Genomic DNA, 25,382 nt, shown 5'->3' on the forward strand with positions numbered 1-25,382 from the left:
TTCAACCCCTATGAACAGTACCCGCGGGTACTATTCGCGTGAATAGTAACTCAGGATTTTTTTTCAACTCCTGTGAATAGTAACTAAGGGAGTTTTTTTTTTTTTTTTTTTTTTTTTTTTTTTTTAAATACCCCTATGAACAGTACCCGTGGGCACTATTCACGTGAATAGTAACTCAGGAAATTTTATTTTATTTATTATTTTTTTTTTTTGCACCCGAGGGAACAGTACTCTTCCTTTGATAAGGGAATAAATTGTATGAGTTTCACTCCTTTAATACGGGAATTGAACTTTACGAGTTTTACAAAGCTCGTCCCTTTAGTAAGGAAATTGAACTTTACGAGTTTTACTTAGCTCACTTCTTTAATAAATAATTTTTATTTACTATCCCTTATTATAAGGGGATATTAATTTCAGGATTCATCCAACCCGGGTCCTTGTAGTACAGGATATTCATTTATTATCCCTTATATTATGGGGATATGGATTACGGGATTCATTTAGCCCAGGTCCTGATAATACAAGATACTTATCCTTATAGTCCGGGGATATGGATGACGGGATTCATTCAGCCCGGGTCCTTGTAATACAGGACACTCATTTACTATTCCCTTATAGTACAGGGATGCGGATTACATTCACTCAGCCCGGGTCAGACACTCATTTACTATCCCTTATAGTACGGGGATACGGATTACAGGATTCACTCAGCCCGGGTCTTGTACTACAGGACACTCATTTATTATCCCTTATAGTACAGGGATACTACACATATAAACTAAAAGGAATTTTATTAAAGACCATCATTGCCTCAAGGCTTATTAAAAACAAAAAAACATGTGATGGAGCTACCCTCCATTTAAAATGATTAACTAAGATGCCCCTAGTCTTTATTGTGAATGACTTGATAAGGCTAATTCCAGCCGTGAGACAATTTCTAGTCGGTATACTCATCTGAGTCCTTCTCATGATATGTGTTGTTGCTTTAGCTGAAGAACGATTTCTTATATTTGGTATTATTTTCATCCCTTGCGAGAGGGGCTGGCTTCTTCTTGTCCTCTCCTTTCTTCCTTGCACTCATGGTGTTTTCAGCGTTGATGTGTTTTTGCGCTCTGACCAGTAACTCTATCATGCTGGTGGGAGGTTCTTTTGATAAGGAGAACAAGAATCTAGAGGTTTGGAGTCCTCTTATGAAAGCGGTCAAAGCTACCTTGTCGTCCACCTTTTCTACCTGCAACATCTCCGCGTTGAATCGGGTGATGTATTCCCGAATCGACTCTTCCTTTTGTTGCTCCACGGTAAACAGGTAGGTAGCCGGCCTTTTATGCCTCTGACCTGCAATGAAGTGGCTCACAAACTGCTTACTCAATTCTTCAAAGGTGTTGATGGTTCCTGGCTTCAACTTGTTGAACCAAACTCTCGCTGATCCCTTAAGTGTAGTGGGAAAAGCTTGGCAAATGATTTCATCTGGCACAGTATGTAAATGCATAAGAGCTTGAAAAGTTTCCAGGTGATCGAAGGGATCTTTGGTCCCATCGAAGCTTTCGAACGAGGGCATCCTGAACTTGCTAGGTAGTGGATATTTCATAACGGCGGGGCTGAAAAACAGGTTAGTCCTTTGTACCTGGTCATCTACGGCGACATGACCTTTCCCTTTCATAGCCTGCATTACATCTTCCATTTTTCCCTTGAGATCCTTGATCTGCAAGTCGATATGGGTAACTTTCTTTGTCTTTTTCTTAAGACAGAAGGCTATGCTTTCAGGAGGTCGGGAACTCCGTGGGAGAGATGGGTGAACCACACCTCTACGTCTGGTTCCCACCTGGCTTTGTTCGACTTCAGTCTCATTTTGGAGGGGATGATTATCCTTCTCTTCAAGATTCCCATTACCTCCGTTTGGACTTGAGAGATCTTGTCCTGGAAAGTTTTGTTGAACTGGTGGCACAAGGTGTTGCAAGAGTATTGCATTTTGCTGGATCAACTGGTTCATACCCTGACTCAGAGTTTGAACCTGCAGTTCCAACGCTGCAAGCCGTGCCTGGTCGTTTGTGACATCTAGGTTTTCACCCGACTCTACCCTTTGACTAGATCCCTGCGACAGTGTTCTTTCGGTAACCATACCGAACTGCAAACTTATATACCCAACAAATAATTAATTGATTCAAGGGAATCGTCATTCCCACAGACGGCGCCAACTGTTGAGGCTGAAATTCGAGCAGTCCGATACGATACCGTTTTCCTGCAAGGAAGAGAGGAGAAGATCGATGAACCTTGACGGCACCGGTGTGGTGCCTGCCAAGAGCTCTCCGACAATCAAATTAGTTACGGAGGTGTAAAAAGAAGGCAGGGATTAATAATAGTTTTTACGTCATACCTTCTTTAATGGCTTGGTGCCCTATTTATGGCTGTCGATTGGAATCAAAATTGTTCCGCCGATGTCGATGGTTGATCTTATCTCCCGCTTGTGTGAAATCATGGGAGATTTGTTGCCAGATTTGTCGGGGATATGATTTAATCCTTTTGACCTCCTCAAGTTATAATAGGATTATTCTTACCTGTTGAACCACGTCAGATTTCATTATCTTTGATAATGAAATCTAATCAATCTTATCAAGGGTAGGGTAAGTTTATATTTTTCCCTATCAGTTGCTGTGATTCCCCCGAATTTCCGAATGCGGCTTGGCCAGGCCCAGGCCCGAATACCTGAGGATATCAAAACAAATTGATAATAAACGAACACAGAGTACAAAAGAATAAAGAAGAATAAATAAAATGCTAAAAAGAAACTAAAATGATAATCTAATAATAAACCTCATAATATATTTCCATTAATTAATAAACTCTTCTGATACAACTGATCCTCCAAAATACAACTCGGGAATCCATACTGTGTGGACCCCTAGAAAATCCAAACTAAACAAATGACAGTAATCTAAAACAGGAAACTAAATCATAAAGGAACTCCTATGTAGCATCAGAAGAATGAAGTAGACTGATCCCCGCTCAGCACGAACAACCTCTACTCGTGACGAACACCTGAAAAATAATGGTGGGTCAGGCCCACAAACAAGTTCTACTCTACTACAGTCCAAGTAGAGATCCGATACACGTATACATCCTAGTCAATCCAACAGTAACTAGTAGTCCGTATATATATATATACACACTAAAGGAACCTCACTAGACTATAGGGTTGTGTCAACCTGAATAGTAAGCAACATGCAAAACGCACATATAGTGGGCATGAGTACCTAGACCTACTAGGGTACACAATTACACTATATCTAGCCACACATCCCTGGCGATATACGCGCCCTAACCCTTGATCCTGAGACTCAAGCTCATATCATGGCACCATACTTATATATATATAATCTAGTAACCATCCTATCCAGTATAAATTAATCCTTCATAAGTCATTCAACTTGTTCAGCTGATCTGACGTGAATATAAGTAGGACTTAACATTTTAGTTAATCCATTCCCTTATATAATAAATTAATCCTCTATAAGTCATTCAACTTGTTCAGCTGACCTGACTTAAATATAAGTAGGACTTAACATTTTAGTTAATCCATTCCCTTATATAAAATAGGTAGAACTTAACTGATAAGTTAATTCATCCCTAGAATGCCACCGTCCCATACCGGTGCATTAAACCACACAATCCAACAATTGATGTAACAATTAAGGAAAATACATCAAACATTCCATAAATAACTATGATAAATATGATATCAAGTTATCACATAATAGGAATGACTTATTATTTCTTTAAACTTTCTATATCATATGTCCTACACAAACTGAATCTTATACATGATGATATTTTATTATACCGTTAAATAAGGATTCTCTATATCCAATTCATTCTACACATTTAATCTCAATTGCTAAAACATTTTAAAAGATTAAATTCATTCGTTTGTTTAAAACATTCAAATAGCAAGCATCATTATGATTGAGTCTATTTAAATTCATTAAAACCCAAACCTAATCCCTATTTAATGTTCAGGAATCCTAGGCATGTTTCTACGTTCCATCGTTCCACAGATATGAAAAATACATAATTTAAACATGTAAAAATTCACATAAGAAATCAAATCAAAATCATGAATTTTATCAATTCATAACACAAGAACAGATATGAACCAATTTCATAAAACCTATGTTCTAACCCAATTAAACATGCATAATTATTTAATTTTATGTGTTTAATAAATCCTGGAATTTCCTAGGCATGTACAGAAACACGAATCAAAGGGAAAGAGATAGAAGAAGAACTTGCCTTAAACTTTCGGATCGAAAGTTAAACTTCTTCTTCCTTGATCTTCTCTCTACAGGGTTTTTCTCCTCATTCCTTCCTTTTCCTCCTTACCTCTCTAACACTATCTCTCCAGTATATATCACGTGAATATTTCTAACCCCCTTTTACAACCTATAGCTATATATTTATCGGCTAAATAAAATAACCCTAACCCTTTTCCCAATCCAAGTCAACTAAAAAAAAAAAAATGAAAAAAAAAATATTAAAAAGGTAAGCAAAATATGTTACGTATATAATTTATGTATATGTTTATTAAATAAATAAATTATACACATTCCATTATTTATTAATGGATTATCCAATAATATTTAAGTTACCAGAATATTATAAAGTAACTTAAAACATAACACGTATCAAATCTATGTATATTTTATTATTTAAATAAATATATACATCAGATTAAATATTACTACCCAAATTACCATAAAAGTAATTAATAAATTACTTTCTCTTTTATATATATATTAAAAGGTAAGTAAAATATGTTACGTATATAATTTATGTATATGTTTATTAAATAAATAAATTATACACATTCCCTTATTTATTAATGGATTATCCAATAATACTTAAGTTACCATAATATTATAAAGTAACTTAAAACATAACACGTATCAAATCTATGTATATTTTTATTATTTAAATATAAAACATATATATCAGATTAAATATTACTATCCAAGTTACCATAAAAATAATTAATAAACTACTTTCCTTTTTATATATGTATATAATATATATCTATATATATACATACATTATCCATGGGTAATAATCCATACACATCCAACCTCCTATCCAAGTAGTCCATGGGACCCAATTGGTTGGCCCATTACTACTAACCATAAAATAAAATAAAACATTTAATCATTTAATTTACAATTAATTACAATTAATCAAATACATCATTTAAGCACACAATCTAATTAAACAAATAATACAAATAACACCTAGACAAAATACAAATAACACATAGATAAGTAGCCAATTAATCAAGTAACACTTAATTCAATTAAACACATAAACAATTAGTCAAATAATCAATTAAACAATTAAAAAAAATACAATAAAAATAAATAAATAAATACCGAGACTATCCTTTTAAAATTAGTAGTATTACAGTTGCCCCCCATTCCCAAGCTTGCACGTCTAGCTTTGGGAATGTAATAAATAATAATAATAATATATATATATATATTTTTTCCAACCCTTGTGAACAGTCCCCGCGAGTACTATTCGCGTGAATAGTAACTCATGATTTTTTTTTCAACTCCTGTGAACAGTACCCGCGGGTACTATTCATGTGAATAGTAACTAAGGGAATTTTTTTTTTAAATACCCCTGTGAACAGTACCCGCGGGCACTATTCACGTGAATAGTAACTCAGGAATTTTTTTTTTTTTTTTTTTTTTTTTTTTTTTTTTGCACCCGAGGGAACAGTACTCTTCCTTTGATAAGGGAATAAATTGTATGAGTTTCACTCCTTTAATACGGGAATTGAACTTTACGAGTTTTACTCAGCTCACTTCTTTAATAAATGATTTTTATTTACTATCCCTTATTGTAAGGGGATATTAATTACGGGATTCATCCAACCCGGGTCCTTGTAGTACAGGATATTCATTTATTATCCTTTATATTACGGGGATATGGATTACGGGATTCATTCAGCCCGGGTCCTGATAATACAAGATACTTATCCTTATAGTCCGGGGATATGGATGACGGGATTCATTCAGCCCGGGTCCTTATAATACAGGACACTCATTTACTATTCCCTTATAGTACGGGGATACGGATTACGGGATTCACTCAGCCCGGGTCGGACACTCATTTACTATCCCTTATAGTACGGGGATACGGATTACAGGATTTACTCATCCCGGGTCCTTATACTACGGGACACTCATTTATTATCCCTTATAGTACGGGGATATTGCACGTATAAACTAAAAAGAATTTTATTAAAGACCATCATTGCCTAAAGGCTTATTAAAAACAAAAAAACATGTGATGGAGCTACCCTCCATTTAAAATGATAAACTAAGATGCCTCCAGTCTTTATTGTGAATGACTTGATAAGGCTAATTCCAGCCGTGAGACAATTTCTAGTCGGTATACTCATCTGAGTCCTTCTCATGATATGTGCTGTCGCTCTGGCTGAAGAACGATTTCTTATATTTAGTATTATTTTCATCCCGGGGTGATGTATTCTCGAATCGACTCTTCCTTTTGTTGCTCCACGGTAAACAGGTAGGTAGCCGGCCTCCTATGCCTCTGACCTGCAATGAAGTGGCTCACAAACTGCTTACTCAATTCTTCAAATGTGTTGATGGTTCCTGGCTTCAACTTGTTGAACCAAACTTTCGCTGATCCCTTAAGTGTAGTGGGAAAAGCTTGGCACATGATTTCATCTGGCACAATATGTAAATGCATAAGAGCTTGAAAAGTTTCCAGGTGATCGAAGGGATCTTTGGTCCCATCGAAGCTTTCGAACGAGGGCATCCTGAACTTGCTAGGTAGTGGACATTTCATAACGGCGGGGCTGAAAAGCAGGTTGGTCCTTTGTACCTGGTCATCTACGGCGGCATGACCTTTCCCTTTCATAGCCTGCATTACATCTTCCATTTTTCCCTTAAGATCCTTGATCTGCAAGTCGATATGGGTAACTTTCTAGGTCTTTTTCTTAAGACAGAAGGCTATGCTTTCAGGAGGTCGGGAACTCCGTGGGAGAGATGGGTGAACCACCTCTCTACGTCGGGTTCCCACCTGGCTTTGTTCGACTTCAGTCTCATTTTTGGGGGAATGATTATCCTTCTCTTCAAGATTCCCATTACCTCCGTTTGGACTTGAGAGATCTTGTCCTGGAAAGTTTTGTTGAACTGGTGGAACAAGTGTTGCAAGAGTATTGCATTTTGCTGGATCAACTAGTTCATACCCTGACTCAGAGTTTGAACCTGCAGTTCCAACGCTGCAAGCCGTGCCTGGTCGTTTAGGACGTCCAGGTTTTCACCCGACTCTACCCTTTGACCAGATCCCTGCGACGGTGTTCCTTCGGTAACCATACCGGACTGCAAACTTATATACCCAACGAGTACTTAATTGATTCAAGGGAATCGTCGTTCCCACAAACGGCGCCAACTGTTGAGGCTGAAATTTGCGCAGTCCGATACGATACCGTTTTCCTGCAAGGAAGAGAGGAGAAGATCGATGAACCTTGACGGCACCGGTGTGGTGCCTGCCAAGAGCTCTCCGACGATCAAATTAGTCACGGAGGTTTAAAAAGATGGCAGGGATTAATAATAGTTTTTACGTCGTACCTTCTTTAATAGCTTGGTGCCTTCTTTATGGCTGTCGATTGGAATCAAAATTGTTCCGCCGATATCGATGGTTGATCTTATCTCCTGCTTGTGTGAAATCATAGGAGATTTGTTGCCAGATTTGTCGGGATATAATTTAATCCTTTTGACCTCCTCCAGTTATAATAGGATTATTCTTACCTGTTGTATTATGTCAGATTTCATTATATTTGATAATGAAATCTAATCAATCTTATCGAGGGTAGGATATGTTTATATTTTTCCCTATCAGTTTGAATGGAGGGAATTGAAGGGATCGTGAATGAAAGGAAATGACATGTTGGAAAAAAGTTAATTGCTTTTGGATGAGTTCAAATAATAATAAATAAAAAAAAGAAAGAATAGGCTCCTTATTCATCTTGTTCTAATATTTTTATAATTCTAAAACTCCTCTCAATAATTTTTTTTTTAAAATTATTAATCTACTCATATCTTATTTATTTAAAATAGTACATAATAATTTAATTAGTATTTGTTTTTTCAATTACAATAAAAATTATTGCTACGTAGTATCTTTTATTTTCTCTTCTCTGTAACTAAACTAAGCCTTAAAAAAACCTCTACCCCTCCTCTCTCTCTCTCTCTCTCTCTCTCTCCCCAAAACCCTAGATGTAAGAATGGCATCAAGAGATCTCATCACAAGCTACTCGAAGCTCCTCTCTCGAATGGCTGTTCGTTCCCTTCGCACCTTCGCTTATTCCGACTCCAATTCCGAATCATATATTCCAACTAACAATTCGGACTCGGACTCGTGCTCCAAACAACTTCCTCACGCTGAAGGTAAGAAAAACAGAGCATTCAATCGATTCCTAAAAGAAGGACCAGCATATCCCTGCAAAGATGATGATCAACACTTGATCAATGTAATTATTTGACTTGAATAAGATTGCCCTTTGCTGCGTTCTTCGCATAGCATATATAACAATTTTTTGTATTTTTTTTTTCTTCATAGTGTTGTGGAAGACTTTTGGTTTACCTTTAAATTTGGTTTGGGCTTGAATTTGGATATTCTGTAGGAGTTCAAATTCAAATGGAAATTACATCTTCATCTGTCATATCATATTTGGCTGACTAATTCTTGCATTGTTAGCCGCAAATGATGATGAGGAACACTTGCGACAGCCGGCAATGGTTTATAAGCTTAGAGCCTGATGCAGTTAGAGATGTTGTGAGTAATACCTTTTTTACTAATGAAGCTGGTGATGCAATCAACGGTGAGGGCCCAGGTAGGTGTGTTTATGATGCATGTTCCCTCATTTTTCATAACTTATCCATTCGAATGATATAATTTTGTTACAAGTTATGTGATCCAAAAGCTCTATTTATAGCTTATGAGCTTAGAGCCTGATGCAGTTGTATATTTTCATTGTTTTAACCTCTACTTCTCTGTTCATTTGCATTATCCTCGTAATATGGTGCACAATTTTTTTTTTTTTTTTTTAATATTTGTCATTTGAAAAAAAAAAAAAAAAATCCATTTTGAATTTGGGTAGGAGCATCCTATAGATTGATACCCCATATTTAAAGAGATAAAAGGAAAAAGAAAAATATGGAGGGGGGAATTTGTAAATCTTATATCTAGGTATCCTAGTGGGATTCAAATGAATACGTAAAACATGGATATTATTTGTTCGGAGATTCGGAGATTTGGTATGTTCAATCTATAGTTGTTACATAACAGTACTTATTCATTTTTCACAAAATTCATTTCTACTTCGATTCTTAATTAGTTATGACCAAACCTGGACTGAGAACAGAACTCAAGTCATGGTCATGATAAGAGCATGAATTTGAGGTTGCAGTTTACAATTATGAAAAAATTGAACCAGAAAGCAATGCAAATATTAGTTGAAGTTACATTTCTTATCCATTATTGAAGTGCTAATGCTGCTGCTTCTTATTCTTCTTCAATTTTTTTTTTTTTTTTTTTTGGTGATAACTAACATATCATAGAATAGCGCTTGAACGCATCCCAAATACAAATCTCACAGCCAAAACAATATGCTATTTCCTCAAACTATCCTTAAAAATCATCGTATCCTCTGCAAATTTATAATTTCAACCATTTACAGTAACAACTAACAAAATAAGAATAGAGAATTTGAGTGCCCAAATAGGAGTCTCCTCCCCATCAAAAGATCCCCTATTACTCTCTCTCCCAAATACCCGACCACGAGCAAAGAGGAGCAACCATCCAAGCATCTCGAGTTTGCTTCCTCATTGTACATCCTCTCCAAGCTGTAAGCATGCTTTAGGTAGAATTAGGCATGACCAAAGAAACACCAAAGCAAACAAGAATAAAGCCCCATTCCAGTCACCGGGCAATGCAAGAGTAGATGGTTTATCGACTCTCATCCATCTTACGCATACAACGACGATCAGATACGCAGCCTACGCCTTCTCTGGAGGTTATCTATTGTCAGAATCCTCCATAAAGTTCTTCACCCAAAGAAAGCTACCTTTAAAGGGGTTTTGGTGTGCCAAATTGCCTTCCAAGGAAAAAGGCAATCCCTCCACGTTCAATAATCACTTATAAAGGGCGAACCTCAAAAGTCAAATCTCCAATGAGAAGCCACTCCCATGCCCACTCATCCTCCTCCCCACTACCTATCTACTGATTGTACAACATCCCCTGGAGCTCAACAGAGTCCTCCACCTTCCAATCTTGGGATGGTCTTATGAATTGTGTTATACAAAATCGGTCTCCTGTTATGAAGGCGATAGCAATCGGCTATTGCAGGAAGTTTATGTGCTGCAATCCGAAACAGTCTCAGAAAAACCACCGGAATGTGAGTGCATGCATAAGATGCCCAGTGAGTGTTAAAGAAGAAATAAAAGAGGACATTAAGAAGAAAAAGAGCAAATGAATTTGTTCCGAATGATGATATTAATATCATTCATGGAGAGGATAAGGAAAGGTCAAATTGCCATCATTTATTGCTATAATTCCAGAACATCAGTTCCATGCTTGTCGTTGCTAGTTTTAAAAAATGAAGAAAAAAGTCCGTAATGAAAGCATATTGCCCAGAGTTTGAAATGGTTTTGAAGATCTAATTCAGTTTGAATTTTTGCATTGTGTTTAGCTATACACCCTGCCTAATTGTACAGCGTGGCTATGCCACACAGGCGACACCCGAGCGGTAAGGACTTTACATGATGACTACCACGTGGCATGAGGCAAGTGGAGTGCTAGTGTATTCCAGCTTAGTGTAGAGAAATATACAGTATTGTAGAGAGAGTCGGAAGATTTTAGAATATTGGAGAACATGTAAATATGTAGAGAAGTAGAGAAGAGAAGATTTTAGATGAGTAGGGAATTTTGTTGAGTTTGTAAATACGTAAAATATGTATGAAGTTAAGAGAGTGGTGAGGAGGCCTATAAATAGATGACTAGTGTCATATGTAACCAACAAGTCCTAGAGTGTGAGTTGAGAGCCAAGTGTCGTTTGTAACCAAGTTCTAGAGTGTGAGTTGAGAGCTAAATAGAGAACTTGAGCTAGCCTTGTACAAAGCATTCTTTGTAGTAATAGAAGTGTTCATTCCTTGTACAACGCATTCCTATACAATATGATTAACTGGTTTATAATTACATGTTTAAGCAGCAAATTTATGTTTTGGAGAGTTGTCCGATTAATTTTCCAAGAGATGGTATATTTGCATGTATTTGGCGTCCGCCACCTGTTGGTTGGCACAAGTTAAACGTCTCTGGGTTTTTTTAAGGAAAATCTTGGTGGGACTAAAGAAGCTTCTTGTGGAGAAGTATTCCGAGATTGTAAGGGAATGATTTTGGAAATTTCCATAAGCCACTTCCTGATGCAACGTCTAGAGATGAAGTATTCTTACTTGGAGTGCATCATGGGATTGATGAAATTCTCTGAAGTAAATCAGAAGTAAAGGAAATGATATTTGAGATTGACCATAAAACAATTGTCAAGGTGCTAAATGATGAGAAGCGTATACCAGTGGAGTATTTAGAACTTTTTAATTACGCTTTTTGTATAAAGTTTGGGTTTATTCTTTAAATTTAGATTTCTGTTTTCAATTATATTGATATAAAAACTATTGTTTTGCACAAAAATTATTGATATGTTGAAAAATTTTGATGTTTATCACATAAAGTTTCTACATCCTCAAGGAAATGCTATAGCTAATAGAGTTGCGTATATAGCTTCACGTTTGACCTTGGGAGTTGGGACAAAGTTTTCCGAAAGGCAAAAGAGGTTTTGAGACACAAGTCATGTGTGATCAATTGAAGATTCCACGACATGAGACATGAGATCTATCCGAAAAAAGGAATTGAAGCTGAAGAATCATCGGATAACGAATCATCCAATGGCGAATCGTCTGATGAGGAATTGTCTTCAGACAAATCTGAAGTCAGGCACTTTTACTTTACTTTTTAAAATGTATTTTAAATTCCTGAAAAGAAAAAGTTATTAGGCGTGATCTTTTGTTGTTCACCTGGCATTGAAAACAAAAATAAATAATAGGGGGAAATTTAAATGGGCTCTATTTCATTAGTATCAAAGTAATCCTAGTAAGTTTGTGTCTTCTATATATTATAAACTCTACATAATGACAATTACACTTTTTTCTGCTATTTTTTCTAGGTTTTAGGGGCAACATGGTATTTGCTGTCAGTTGACGTGCTGGAAATCATACTGCAAGAGGGATTGCAACAAAGATTCTGGCCCTACAAAATGCCGCCTTAATTATTTGGAATGTGATGCTCTTGACCATGAGGATTGCAAGAATTGGGCAAATTGTAGAAATTTTATTAAGGGTTGGATCCTGAGAATGTTATCAAGTACGTAATATTTAAAAAAGCAGTGACAAAAAGTGTGTGGCCTCCCCAAAGTTTCTTGAAAAGTAAATTTTTTATTGTTTGTGATTGGGTTTCCAAAAATTTAGGAATGTTTTATCCAATGGGTATCACTTGCATCCACAAACACTTCGTTGTTTTTATTTCATTACTATTACTAAATATTACCGTCAGTTCTCTGTGGATTCTGTAAACATTTTATTCTAATGGGGCTCAACCGATAATTGAAATCTTAGTGCTTAGAGATAAAAATGGAAGAATATTAACAAACCAACTTGGTGAGATTGATTTTTCAATCCTTGAAGCTGGTCTAATAATCTCTCATTACCTGTTCCAAAACCTATATAAATTTGTTATACATATAAGCACAATGAGTTGCATGGACCATTTGTTCCGGTGAGAAGACCGAGCATCAACGACCCAATGGTAGTGACCAAACCAGACGGTGAAGATGAAGAACTTTGAATTCCGTCAAGAAAAAGATGAAGAACTTCAGTGACCCATCATCTCCGGCGAGTTGAGGACCCTTGCCCAGATCAAGTGTCCATTATTACACAATGGTCAAGTCAATATTAATGGGTGGTCATGGTTTGTCACTTCTATAGCTCTTATGAAAAAAAAAAAAAAAATTATTCAATGTCCAAATTTAGAATTAATGAATTATAAGTTTTCAAGGTGATATGTAATTAATGTATTGTTTTCTTTTAAAATTATTAATTTGTCTTAGTTTAAGGGCTAGTTTGGTATGAAGAAATGAAATAAGGTAGGAATGAAATGAACTAGGGAATGAAATGAGAACCCATTCATTCGTTTGGTCATGACTTAAGAAGGAAAATTAAACGTAAATATATATTTTCGATGTATATTTGGAAATTAAAGAAGAAATATCAAGAAAAAATTGACTTTTGTTGGATCTCCTAAGTAAAGCCATTTTTAATGTTATTTTGGGCGAATTACAAAAAAAAACCCTTGACTATTACCCATTTGTAAGAAACCCCATTGTGAATGTTTTTGGCAAGAAACTCCCCTCAACTATGAGAAGGGGGTGATTTAACTTACCTCCGTTTAACAATCTGAATTTTTTCTGAACAAATTACCCTTACATTTGGGTTAGTAGCTTCAGTTGGGTCTTCACCAAAAAAATAAAAAAATCTCCCACACTTTCTAATAACTGTAAGAAAAAAAGAGAGCAATATATATTTACCACCCATTAATCAACCAAATGGAGCGCAGTTCAATGACCTAGCTTAAAAAACAATATATCCCTTAGAGAGAGAGAGTGCTTCGGAGCTTTTTGCAAGCAGCATACTGGAGATTCCTGTGTGTTCATTTTCGTCGCTGTCATGAAACAGGAAACCAAAAAAAAAAAATAGTATCAAATAGTAACACACAGGGTTTGTTGACTTGAATCACAATAACAAATTTATGAAATTTAAGAACTTCAATATAACATTATGGATTTTATGTGTAAAACTTGCATAGTGTTTCTACTAAATCTATTTATTACAAAAGTTAAAGTGAAATCATGGAAATGTGATCAATATATGATGAGTTTGAAACAAGCTTGAGATGCACAGAACAAAATTACACATCGAGTGTCTTGTGTTGCGAGACTGTTGTGTCCTTTCCTCTCTATTGGCAAACCATTGAACTGTTCTTCTTGCAATTGGCAACCAAAGCCTCCTCAATCTTTCCTCCTTGACATTATTTTCAGGAAGAGAAGTGTCTCTATTACTATTTCTCATGCCCAACTCTGTGAATCTTGGATGAACTGTTATATCTGACATCGATCTGTGTGTGTTGGGATTCAAAAATCTTGATGTTTGACTTTGATTTATTTTGGACTCCAAAGTGTTAGGAAGATCTGAATCAGTTTGGTTGATTTTATTGACCCTGCTCTCAAACACTCTCTCCCTCTCCATCTCCTCCTTGATCTTCAAAATTTCTGTGTCTTCAACCCCACTTGGTGTCGCGGATTGATCATTATTTACATCCAAGGAAGAGAATCTATTGCTTGACATAGCATTAAGGATCTCCGAATTCAGGAGCATGAGGTCAGAAGAACTCACACTGCTCCATCTATTCTTGAGGACCACATCAGACATAATGATCCTGTGATTGAACTTATGTAGAGCTTTTTCATTTTCGTCGCTGTCACAATCTACTTGGATGGGAAATTCTTCTTCTTTCTTACCCTTTTCAGATTTCCTAAAGCTGCTTCCAATGCTAAATCTCGAAGAACCATGATGGTCTTCCTCTCTCTGGACAAAAAGCTCCATGGTTGAGTACACGAAGTATGTAAGGTCATCAGCACTGACCTTAACCCTGCAAAGAGGACAGCTTGAGTGCTTCTCCAGCCATTGTCTTCGAACTTGGATATGTAAGGGTAACTTGGTCAGAAAAAATTGCCTCACAAAATTGTTAAATGGAGGTAAGTTAAATCACCCCCTCCTCATAGTTGAGGGGATTTCTAGCCAAAAACATTTACAAGGGAAATTTCTTACAAATGGGTAATAGTCAAAGGGTTTTTTTTGCAATTCGCCCTATTATTTTTGCTCCGTACTTTTTTTAAGTGATCCTCTTGTTGGAAATTGAATGATTTTGATGAAATGACTATTCCAAGAAAGGAGGGGAATGAATATTCCATCTTTAAAATTACTTTGTGAATGAAATTAAAAGCATTGCATTCCACTTTATAGGGAAAAGTGCACAAAAAACCCCTGTACTATGGAAAAATCTACAACTAACCCCTTGAACTACCAAAAATGCAAGAAACCCCCCTGAACTATGCAAAAAAGTTACAGATCACCCCATCCGGTGACCAGCCGTCCAGTAATGAGCACGTGAGAATCACGCGACAAACAAACTGAGTTTTTTGGCCAATAATGCCCTTCCATATATAAAAATACCAAATTGTCCTCTAACCACCACCACCACCGTCTACGACCACCAACATAACCACCACGAAACCCCCCTGAACTCATGCCAAAACACACCGTTAAACCAAATCAAACCCACCACCATCACTACCACCTCCATCGGCATCTCAACGGCACACCATTAAAACCAATACACAAACCGACTACCACCCCAATCCCGCCACCCATCTCTGCAAACCCAAAACCACCACCGCACATCACCCTATTCCAGTAACCAAATGACACATCAAACCCATAACCACCACCACGTTCAACCAAAAGCATCACCGCTCCTCCACCCAAAACCTCCACAATCACCACTCATCCCCATCACAAAGCCAACACCAATTGGAATATATATATATATATATAGTTTGGCTTTGGTTGTATCATCAGCTTCGGCTCTGATTCTCTCTCTCTCTCTCTCTGTGCAGAAAAATGAGGCCCAAAGACAGGTCGCTGTGGATAATTGAGGGTAATGTTGTCTTTTGGCTTTTCCAGCACCCTATTGTTAGTTCAAAGGGGTTAAATGCAACAATTTGTTAGTTCAAGGAGGTTTTATGTAGTTCAACGGAATTAGTTGCAAAACCCCAATAGTACAGAAGGATTTTTTGCACTTTTCCCTGCTTTATATTATATAAGGGGAAAAGTCTGAAAAACATCCCTATAGTTTTAAATTTGTGCGAATTACACCCCCATAATTTAATTTGGGTCAGAATTCCGATAAAAAATAGATATTAATTGGTCATGTGCATGGTACATAACCATTTTAAACCCTTTATTCCCAAAATTACCCTTCTAATATTTCTTTAGTACCCTTCATCATATATATATATGATTGTACTGATTTTTCCTGAAGTATGATTCAATTGATTTTCCTTTTGATTAATTTATTAATTTGTTATTAATATATTATATATAAAAAAATGTATTTTTTTAGGGTAAAAATTTGTAAATCGAGTATAATAAATTTCATTATAAATAGTTAAGTTTCATATTAATGATTCCTTACTTTAATACAATAGGTTTTTTTTTTTTTTTTTTTTTTTTCCATAATTGATACTCACACACGCATGCCACTAGGGGTGTTCAAAAAATCCAGTAAACCGAAAACCAGACCGGGCCGTACTGAATTGGGCAGTTTGGGCTAGTTGTATAGCCGTTTGGGCTAGTTGTATAGCGGTTTGGTCCAGTCCTGGGCCCAAAATTATGGAACCGTAATTTTTCGGTCCGGTCTTGGTTTAGGGTCGTGCTAGACCAGATTAGCTCGAACCGAACCGTTATTATGTTATTCTTTATGTATATACATAAAATCATATCCTAAACCTAAATCAAGTAAAGTTCTCACGTGCCCCATTTCTTTCTTTTATTCTTTAAATTTCTTAATTTCTTTAAAAATAAGTCAAATTTCTCTTTTCAAATATATCTCAATTTTCTTTCCTTTATTTCTTCTTAAAATTCTTCTTTTTTTTTTCTTTTTTCTTTTTTTTTTTTTTTTTTGCGTGTTATATCAATGTTGGTTGATTTTTTAGGAAAAAAAAAAAAAAACTTTGCCCCCTTTAAATTAAAATAAAATAAAAAGAAAATCTACCGAAACCGACAAACCGAACCGAGCCGAACCGATTTTTCGCAGTTTGGTTTGGTTTGGTTCAAAATAGTGGAACCGTTATAAATAGTTTAGTCTCAAAATACAATCAATCTGGTCCAAACCGGACCATGTGCACCCCTAGATGCCTCTTTGGAGGCTAGAATTCTTGACATTCCTCTGAAAAGTAAGGGCCAATACTACTAGGCCCGTTGGTAATACAATAAGATTCTTAATAGGCATACGCAAACCCAAATGATTTAATAATAGATTTTTATTTTAATACAATTTAGGGTACTAATCAAATATATAATTATATAATCTTATTAAAAAAAATTTAAAATATTATTAACTCCAATATTGTATTTTCCTTACTTTTTTTTTTTTTTTTTGAATTATATTACACTCCACTAACATTGCACGTGCGCTTTACTGGTGTGATAATAAATTCATTCTATAAGCGTATGATAATATTGGGACATCCTAATTCTAAAATTAATACTTAACAAATTCTACCGAAAATTGAGTGATTCAAGCTAAAGTAACAATACAATTAATAAAAAGATATGAAAAGGCATAAAATGTCATAATTTATTATTTTTTAGAATCAAGGCATAAAATGTCAGAATTTGTTCCTCCTATTTATTATCGTGGTCATAAATCATAAATAATTAATTGAAGAAAAAAACATAAATTTCAATTATTCATCCTCAGTTAGGCATAAAATGTCATAATTTATTACTTTTCAGTACATAAAATGTCATAATTTGTTCCTCCTATTTATTATCTGCGTCATAAATCATAAATAATTAATTGAAGAAAAATAAATAAATTTTAATTATTCATCCTTAGGCATAAAATGTCATAATTTATTATTTTATTTCTCAAATAGTCCAATGAAAATTACTAATTCATGATTATATACAAGTAACCTTTATGCTAGACTCCAAATACAATCAATTTTAGTCTACGGTTAAGTACATGAAATTAACAAACTGGAACATGCATTTAAAATTGTTTAAATATTTTATTGAGTTAGTATGAACATCAAACAAATTTAACAATTGAAAACATAGAGTTACAAGACTAACTTACTAAGGCTTCCTCTCAGCCAAAGTTGAGAGATTAGAACTCAAATAAATAATAAAATAACAACTATAAAACACGGCATCATGAGTAGAAGAAGGATCTTCTGTATTTTATTTGTCACTTGCATAAGCCTCCCAGCTTTGCTTCTTAAGAAAATGCACGGCCATTAGGGCCCTTATAACAGCTTCCATTTACAATTCAAACAGTGGCCAAGTCAACCCCCAGTGCAATCATGAGTCCATTGACTACAGTAAGACAGTATAATTTTCATTATCCATAAAGATCCAATCCAAACAGGTAATAATTCAATCACCAAAAATTCCATATGCACACTAATCAAATCAAAATCAAAACATATTGTAGAGGTAATTATTTGTAAAAGCTGAAGATAGGGCAAGAGGATATGCCAAAGTTGAGTTGTCGATCATACAATATTGATCAACAAATGAAACTCAAGGAATAAATTTGAAATGAATAGACAAAAATTCAAAATGCAGGAAAAGCAATCAGTACCTTATTTGCCAATCATATGCAAGTTAACCTCTTCTTGATTGCTAATGCCAAGGAGGCAAACTGATTTCTTGATAGAAGATATGCCGCAGATACTATCATTGCTGGGGGTCTAGGGATTCTCGAAAAGTTAACACTTATAGCAACACGATCTGTCTTTTTATCCATGAGCGGGAATGTAACGTATGACCGTGATGAAGGCGTAAAAACAAGGGGCCCATATTCGATGAATGTTCTAAAAGTTTTATATATGACCGAACTCTGTTCAAAAATACACAAAAAGCATACTTGTTAAGGCTCAAGGTATACACTAAAGCGCCAAAGGTCTCCTGGAGCCCAAGCGCAAGGCACAATACAAGGCAAGAGACTGATAAAAGGCGCATGTATGATAAAGAAGCATATTAAAGATTAATTTAATAAAAATTATTGAACTATGCAACACATACTAGTCAATATCAAAATAAAGAAATCTTTCCAACATTTCAATGATGTGCAAAAATCATATCAAAATAATAATTCTATAAAAATGGGATTTTTGACCTATCAAGCTAAGAGGATCTGGTAAACTGATGTTGCATAAATCATTTCTTAGGCGTATAAATTTAGTAAATTAGATGTGACAATAAAAAGCTATGATCAAGTAGACATTAAACATATACAATCATGTTTATTTAGAATCAAAATGAATGCAATTAATGTAATAAGTCAACCATAAATCTATGAATTTGTCAAATATATCATAAAGTCAAACAATATGATCCATTAAATATGATCGTGATATTATACAAAACATTTTAATTTAATGGTCATTAAATAAAGGACGTAAAATGAGAGAGTCTGGGGGCTTGGGCTTGGCCTTTAGTAGGTCGAAGCACTCTTAACTGAGCCTTGACAAGCCTGGGGCTTTTTTGGATACAAGGCACACTTTTAATGTTGATCAACATTCCCACTTTGTTACTTCTTTATCCAAGAAAAAAAAAAATAATGAAACAAAAATTACAAGTACACATACAAGGGTACCAATATTTCTCTAAAAGTGAGTCCAACTCATTGATAGTTTGGCATTCCACTGTCGTAAGGATTTAATTGGTAATATTGTTGAAATAATAAAAAAATGGAAGAAAGACATCCTCAACATCCCCGACTTGCTACTTCTTTATCCCAAAAAAGAAAAAGAAAAAAAATACATTTAATGAAACAAGAATTACAAGTAGACAAGGTTACAAAAATTTCTCTAAAAGTGAGTCTTACTAATTTAATGTTTGACATTCAATTGTTGTCAACAGGCTATCACACATAGAACCTTTGGATTAAATGAGGTTGGAAGGAAAACAAAACACGTGACTTTTGGTGCTCATATATAGCCAAAGAAATTTGCTAATTGTAGAAGTTATACATATATCTTTTTCCAGAATTTCAAGCAAATTGTATAAAACAATAAAATGAAAAAAGTGGACAAGTCCACCGGATAAGATCTCTAAGTGAGAGACCAGGCCCAATTAGAAACCACCACTTATAAATGGGAATACGATACAAAAAAAGCCAAAATAAACCCAAGCCCAGTAACAATTCTCAAGCCGATCTCAAGTCAAGAGGCTTCCTTGGAGGATGGCAGGAGGAGGGGGAGATACCCCAGATGAGCAAAACACGACAAGATTGGGGTGAATCTTTCAAAAACCCACCCATGAGCCTCTCCATGATGGAGGAACAGATTTGGTCCAAAACATGGTTCAGCGAGGAGATCTTGCCTCTGAAAACCCAAGCATTTCGTTTGATTTCCAGTGGTGGGATGACGCATTAAAAGACCTATCAATATTGAACTCATGATGTTGGCTGACTCAGTAGACTTAGTAATATGCTACATACAAATAATTTTCTGGTGTTCTTTTATCAACAAAATCATATAGAACCATCGCCCTGAAAGGTAGAGGAACATGTATATGGTTTATAGATGAAAGGGGTCAGAATTAGTTTGGTTTGGTAAGTGATCGATTGCTAGATTGTAGATACAAAAACTTTTCCGCACTAATGAAGTAATGCAACCCTAAGGTTACCTAGATTCAGATTATTAAGAACAATTTTTTGGGGTATAAATAAAAAATTGTGGAGAATATCGTGGAACGGCTCTTAATAGACACAAGACCAAATCTGAGATTATGTAAAATGCACCTCTAGCCTTGAAAGCTTCATGCTTTGATAGACTAAAAAAAAGGGATATAATAGAGGATGCAGAAAAGTACGTAAAAGTATGAAAGTAAAGAGTAGATTTCAATAATATTGTAATGAGAGCCTGGAATAGTCAGGACTATGCAAATGGCCAGGACTATGCAAATGGCCACATAAGACACTTCCAAAACCCAACTGAAGTTACTGAACATACAGGAAGAAAGAGAGTAATGCAATATAAGATGAATAGAGGGAAGATGAAGAGTAGAGAGAGGCAGCAAAAACATTTGGAATTTTTCCAATCAACCCAACCATAGTTTTGGGAATGGGTAAGAAAAAGATAAGCCACGAGATCATCACCCTCGTTTTCCAAACCTCCAGTGCTAAGATCCTATGTAGGTAGAATCAATGCATCATATAACCAACCACACATAGGTGATCCTCAAATGCCACATAAAAAAGCTGATAATATAGTAGCATCAACCTCGGATATGAGAAACACCAAAAATGAGTGTTTGCTAGGTCGGGAGGAATGATAAGTGGATGGGAGAGAGATGAGTTGCTCAAGTATTCATGAATATAATTCTTAACAGCACACAAAAAGATTAAAATTTATACTTCAAAATATGTGAAGCAAGAATTTACCATCCCTAATGAGAAAAACATCAGCAAGGACAAACTACTGTCTATGTCTCTTACCTTTTCCTTGGAAAAACTGTTAGACAGTGAGGGAGGTGGCATGCAGAGATCCTTTGAATAAGACCTCAATGTTAAACTCTCTTCTGTGTAAAACAAAACATAACAAAATCAGACTACTTTAAGGCCCCGTTTGGTTAGATATAACTAAGCAAGAAAAGAAAAGAAATGAAAAATGAAAGAAAAGTGAAGTGAATGAAAAGAAAAGTTATTTTCTATCAAGCATTTGGTTAGCATGAAAATTTATTCAAGAAAATTGTATGAAAATATTAGTTTGTTAGTTTGGATAGCATGAAAATGAAAAGAAAGTGATTGTGCATACCAAAATTACCCTTATGATTTCAAATACTAAAAAAATAAATAAATTTGTGTTTGATGATATCTATTTTTATCAAAGTTTTAAAAAAAATGATGAATTATAAAGTTAATAATATAATTATTTATATTCATTTATATTGTATAAAATAAAACAATACTTCAAGACTTCTTAGGTAGAACCATAGAAGTAAAACTAACTATTCATTTAAAAGGAATAAGGAGGCTTAAAAATAAAATAAAAAATAAAAAATTTGGGCTCATGGACTCATGGGCTTTCAACTAGAGAACACAAAAAAGCAAAACATATATTATTCTATGTATATATAATAGAGGGGTATATATATATATATATATATATATATATCAAATACAATGTATATATTTGGAACCCAAAAAAAAAAATCGTCCAAATAGTATTGCAAAAGAACATGTTTAGAGAGAACTTGCCTTTTAGAAGTCCACTAAAATAGAAATTGTTAGAAAACTTGACTCTTTGAAACTCAGTAGAAAAGAAACTCAGTTAGAAAAGAAAGAAGTTAGTTGTTTTACATGATTCAGTTGTTGGAAAAAATAGGAACTTTAAATAAAAAGAAGCAGTTTTCAAGAGAAAATATTATTTCCTCGTGTTTTATGTGAGAAAAGTTTTGGGGGAAACTAGTCTAATGTGGGAAACTATATTTTCTATTACGATTCTTTTTCCATCTATCCAAACTCTAAAAAAATTTAAAAATTTTCTCTTTCCTTTCTTTTCTAGTTGATTCCATCTAATCAAACAAAGCCTAATGGATTTTTTCTGGAAAATTCCTTTGAAGCATGAGTCACTTGAAGTGGAAATCAACCAATCACCTAATTCTTCCGTTGCCTCTTTGATACTTTCACTTTCACTATGGCATTTTAATGTCACGAAAAAATAAACATGCATTAGAATACTAGAGCTTATTCAAAATCAAATCACCTAAAGAAAGAGAGATAAGAAGATACAAAATTTTCACCGATCAACTGAACAAAGTAATTAGCTGCCAAACCAGTCAATGTCACTTAAATCAACATCTTTGTCGTTTATAACAAACCCGGCTCTCTCAAGCAGCGCCTTAATGTCGTTGACCACCTTTTCTTTTGGAATCTATAAGAAAACATTAAGGGAGTAACTTTGTGAAGTGTTGGGTCAAAACTTAAAACATGAGGAAACTGGTAGTAATACGAGTTGAAAGATGACCTCTTTCATTCAAAAGGAAAAACAACTAGCATTCACAACACCCCCGTGGTTTGCCTCTTTGACACCCAATTCTTTCATAGTGACACCTCCTCAGATTCGCTCCATTAGACAAAGACACTCCGTGAACGCTCCGGCACATGGTAAAATGACCTGAATGCCCTTTTACTTGTGAAGTGACACTTTGAATAGTTAAATTACCAATCAACCCATTCTAACTAATTTTAAATGTCCAAAATAACCTCTTCATCTCAACCACCTACCCACAATGCTGCCACCACCACCACCCACAGCCACCACCTCTTCTTTCTTCTCTTCCTTCTCTCTCTAAAACACATACATTGCAATCCTCTGCAACCACTACTCCATGGTCGAACCATCAAGGTCCAGACCACCCTCAATCACCCCAATTGAAGTCTTCGCCATTCAAGATGGCCCCATATAACCCCTGCACTGACAAAACAAATAACTAATGAACCAATGAAGGCAAGTCATGCAATTTCATTCCACCAAACACCTTCTGTAAAACCTCCCTATGCCTTCCCTTATCAAGAAACAAAAAGTTCTCTCCATAATGTTTATATTTATAAAAATTTCCTCCATTTATTGGGGGAAAAAAAAAAAACAACAAAAAACAAAAAACAAAAAAAACAAAAAAAAAAAAAAAAACAAAAGTTCTCTAAAAAATGACACCATCTTCACCATCAAAACCTTAAACCAATCACAACCAAAACACGAAAGAAACGAAAATTCTCCAAAAATTGACGCCATCTTCACCATCAAAACCATAAACCAATCACAACCAAGCAACAATCACAAAACACGGCAGACGTGGCTCGCCAAAGCCTACATCCACAATGAAGTTCCGGTGAAAGCATTCACTATGCAAAAATCTGGTAGGTACAAGTTTCAACCCCCAAACCCTTTCTCTCGCTCTATTTTCTACGATTTTCAGTGTCTATCTATATCCCACTCCAAACCCTAAACGCCCATTATATATCGGGCTACAAGAGGGTACTAAACAAGGCGTAGTTGCGACCCTAGAACCAAACTCAGGCCACAACATCACTGATTCTAAGTAATTGAGTTGTCAATAGTGGTAAAGGCTAGGGATTCAGAGGTGTGTGGTAGTTGGGTGATTAGAGTGGTGGAGTATGGCGAAGGGAGTGATGGATGTGGGTGGTTGGAGTGGTGGAGGTGGACTATTGAAAAAGAGAGTGAGAGAGAGAGGAAGGGTGGAAGAGAGAGTGTCCCAATTGAAATGTGTAGAGAGGGAAGGTGACAGCTGATTGTGGTGGTGGAGGAGAGAGAGACGTAATTGAGGTGTATAGGGGTGTTTTTGTCTGCCTCGGTTTCGAGGTCGAGCAAGGCTTCAATGGCGAACGAGTTGGACTCAACTGAGTTGGGGTTCGGGTTGGTATGTGATTGATGCGAAGCTTGTTTTAATGGTGGTAGTGGGGTGAAGGTTGCGGTGGTGAGTGGGGAGAGAGAAAAAGAAGGGGCAGGTGGTGGTGGGCGGCGATGGTGGGTGGTGTTGGAAATGGTCGGTGGTGGGGTAAGCTAAAAATGTGAGAAAAGCATTAAAAATGGGTCTTTTGGTTTTAGGGGCAAAGTAGTCTTTTGGTTTCTCTATTTTTTATAATAAAAGAGCATTAAAAAATTAGGGCAATTTAGACATTTCACACATTTTCAATGTGGAAAAGCTAACGGGAGGTGTGACTTTCAAAAACATTGCCAAGTTCTATCTGGGTGACAAAGGCAAACCACATGGGGGTCAGTGTAATTTTTAATAGGTATAAATATCATAACCAAATAAATTTCTACACAATTTCTGGAAGAAAAGAAAAAAAGTTTAAATCTATGAATGTTGCAAACAATATGAGAATTACAATAAATCGCAAGAAACAAGCACAAAAACCATAAAAAACACAGATCATAACAACTTACTTCACTTTGTACTAATTGCCTGTATTTTTCAAGAGCAACACCAGCCTTCTCAAACACTTTGAGCAACAATATTCCCCGCATCATCGCTGCCTTAATATCGTTAAGCGACCGAACCAACTTACCAATCTTATTAATTCCGAGCAACTTGCTTTCATCTTGAGTTAGTCCTACAATCTCGTCAACCAACTTATCATTCTTGTGACTTCCGATCAATTTGAATTCATCTTCAGTTAGTCCTACAATCTCTTCAATGATGCTTTTGAGTATTGACATGCTCAAAGGGTTAACTTTTCTCGAGCAACCAACAGTAGAGTAGCCATCTCAATAAGTTCTCCCTCCATAGCATAATGAATAAATACTTTATCAACTTCCTTTGTGTTCCATGCCAGCAACCTATTAATTTCTAATGGTACTTTCTGCCACATTTAACCAT

At 35.5% G+C, this 25,382-nt stretch overlaps 3 protein-coding genes across 17 annotated transcripts in view; 1 reads left to right on the plus strand and 2 right to left on the minus strand.

Moving 5' to 3' along the window:
* The first annotated feature begins 8,263 nt into the window (after nucleotides 1-8,263).
* LOC132275868 (uncharacterized) lies at nucleotides 8,264-11,939 on the plus strand. 2 transcript variants are annotated; one of them, XM_059777039.1, is made up of 3 exons: nucleotides 8,264-8,548; nucleotides 8,776-8,911; nucleotides 11,805-11,936. In XM_059777039.1, exons 1-3 carry the CDS (start codon nucleotides 8,303-8,305, stop codon nucleotides 11,834-11,836), a joined length of 414 nt encoding a protein of 137 aa, XP_059633022.1. In that variant the 5' UTR covers nucleotides 8,264-8,302; the 3' UTR covers nucleotides 11,837-11,936. The 2 variants fall into 2 exon arrangements, 1 of the variants encoding a protein (XP_059633022.1); XR_009470776.1 differs by having other exon boundaries at nucleotides 8,266-8,548; nucleotides 8,702-8,911; nucleotides 11,805-11,939.
* Nucleotides 11,940-14,030: 2,091 nt separating this feature from the next.
* On the minus strand, nucleotides 14,031-25,222 carry LOC132278130 (E3 ubiquitin-protein ligase ATL42-like). Its single transcript, XM_059779946.1, has 4 exons — nucleotides 24,950-25,222; nucleotides 15,587-15,731; nucleotides 15,417-15,481; nucleotides 14,031-14,897 (listed from the first exon to the last, which is right to left on the minus strand). The coding sequence occupies exons 1-4, from the start codon at nucleotides 25,220-25,222 to the stop codon at nucleotides 14,031-14,033; spliced, it is 1,350 nt and encodes a 449-aa protein (XP_059635929.1).
* LOC132275869 (uncharacterized) overlaps nucleotides 18,014-25,382 on the minus strand; it is a 28,114-nt gene continuing 20,745 nt past the window's right edge. For 7 of the 14 annotated variants that reach the window (XR_009470789.1, XR_009470778.1, XR_009470784.1 and 4 more), the window contains 5 exons: nucleotides 24,950-25,365; nucleotides 22,745-22,912; nucleotides 21,475-21,557; nucleotides 18,613-18,870; nucleotides 18,014-18,344 (listed from right to left, as the gene is read on the minus strand). The gene's annotated coding sequence lies outside the window, so the exon portion shown is untranslated. The other 7 variants (XR_009470788.1, XR_009470787.1, XR_009470779.1 and 4 more) reach the window with 6 other exon arrangements.

The sequence above is a fragment of the Cornus florida genome, unplaced genomic scaffold (assembly GCF_030987335.1).
Source record: "Cornus florida cultivar Cherokee Brave unplaced genomic scaffold, ASM3098733v1 CherokeeBrave_3.0.0_Hap2_Chr10, whole genome shotgun sequence".
In the NCBI taxonomy this organism is placed as follows: domain Eukaryota; kingdom Viridiplantae; phylum Streptophyta; class Magnoliopsida; order Cornales; family Cornaceae; genus Cornus; species Cornus florida.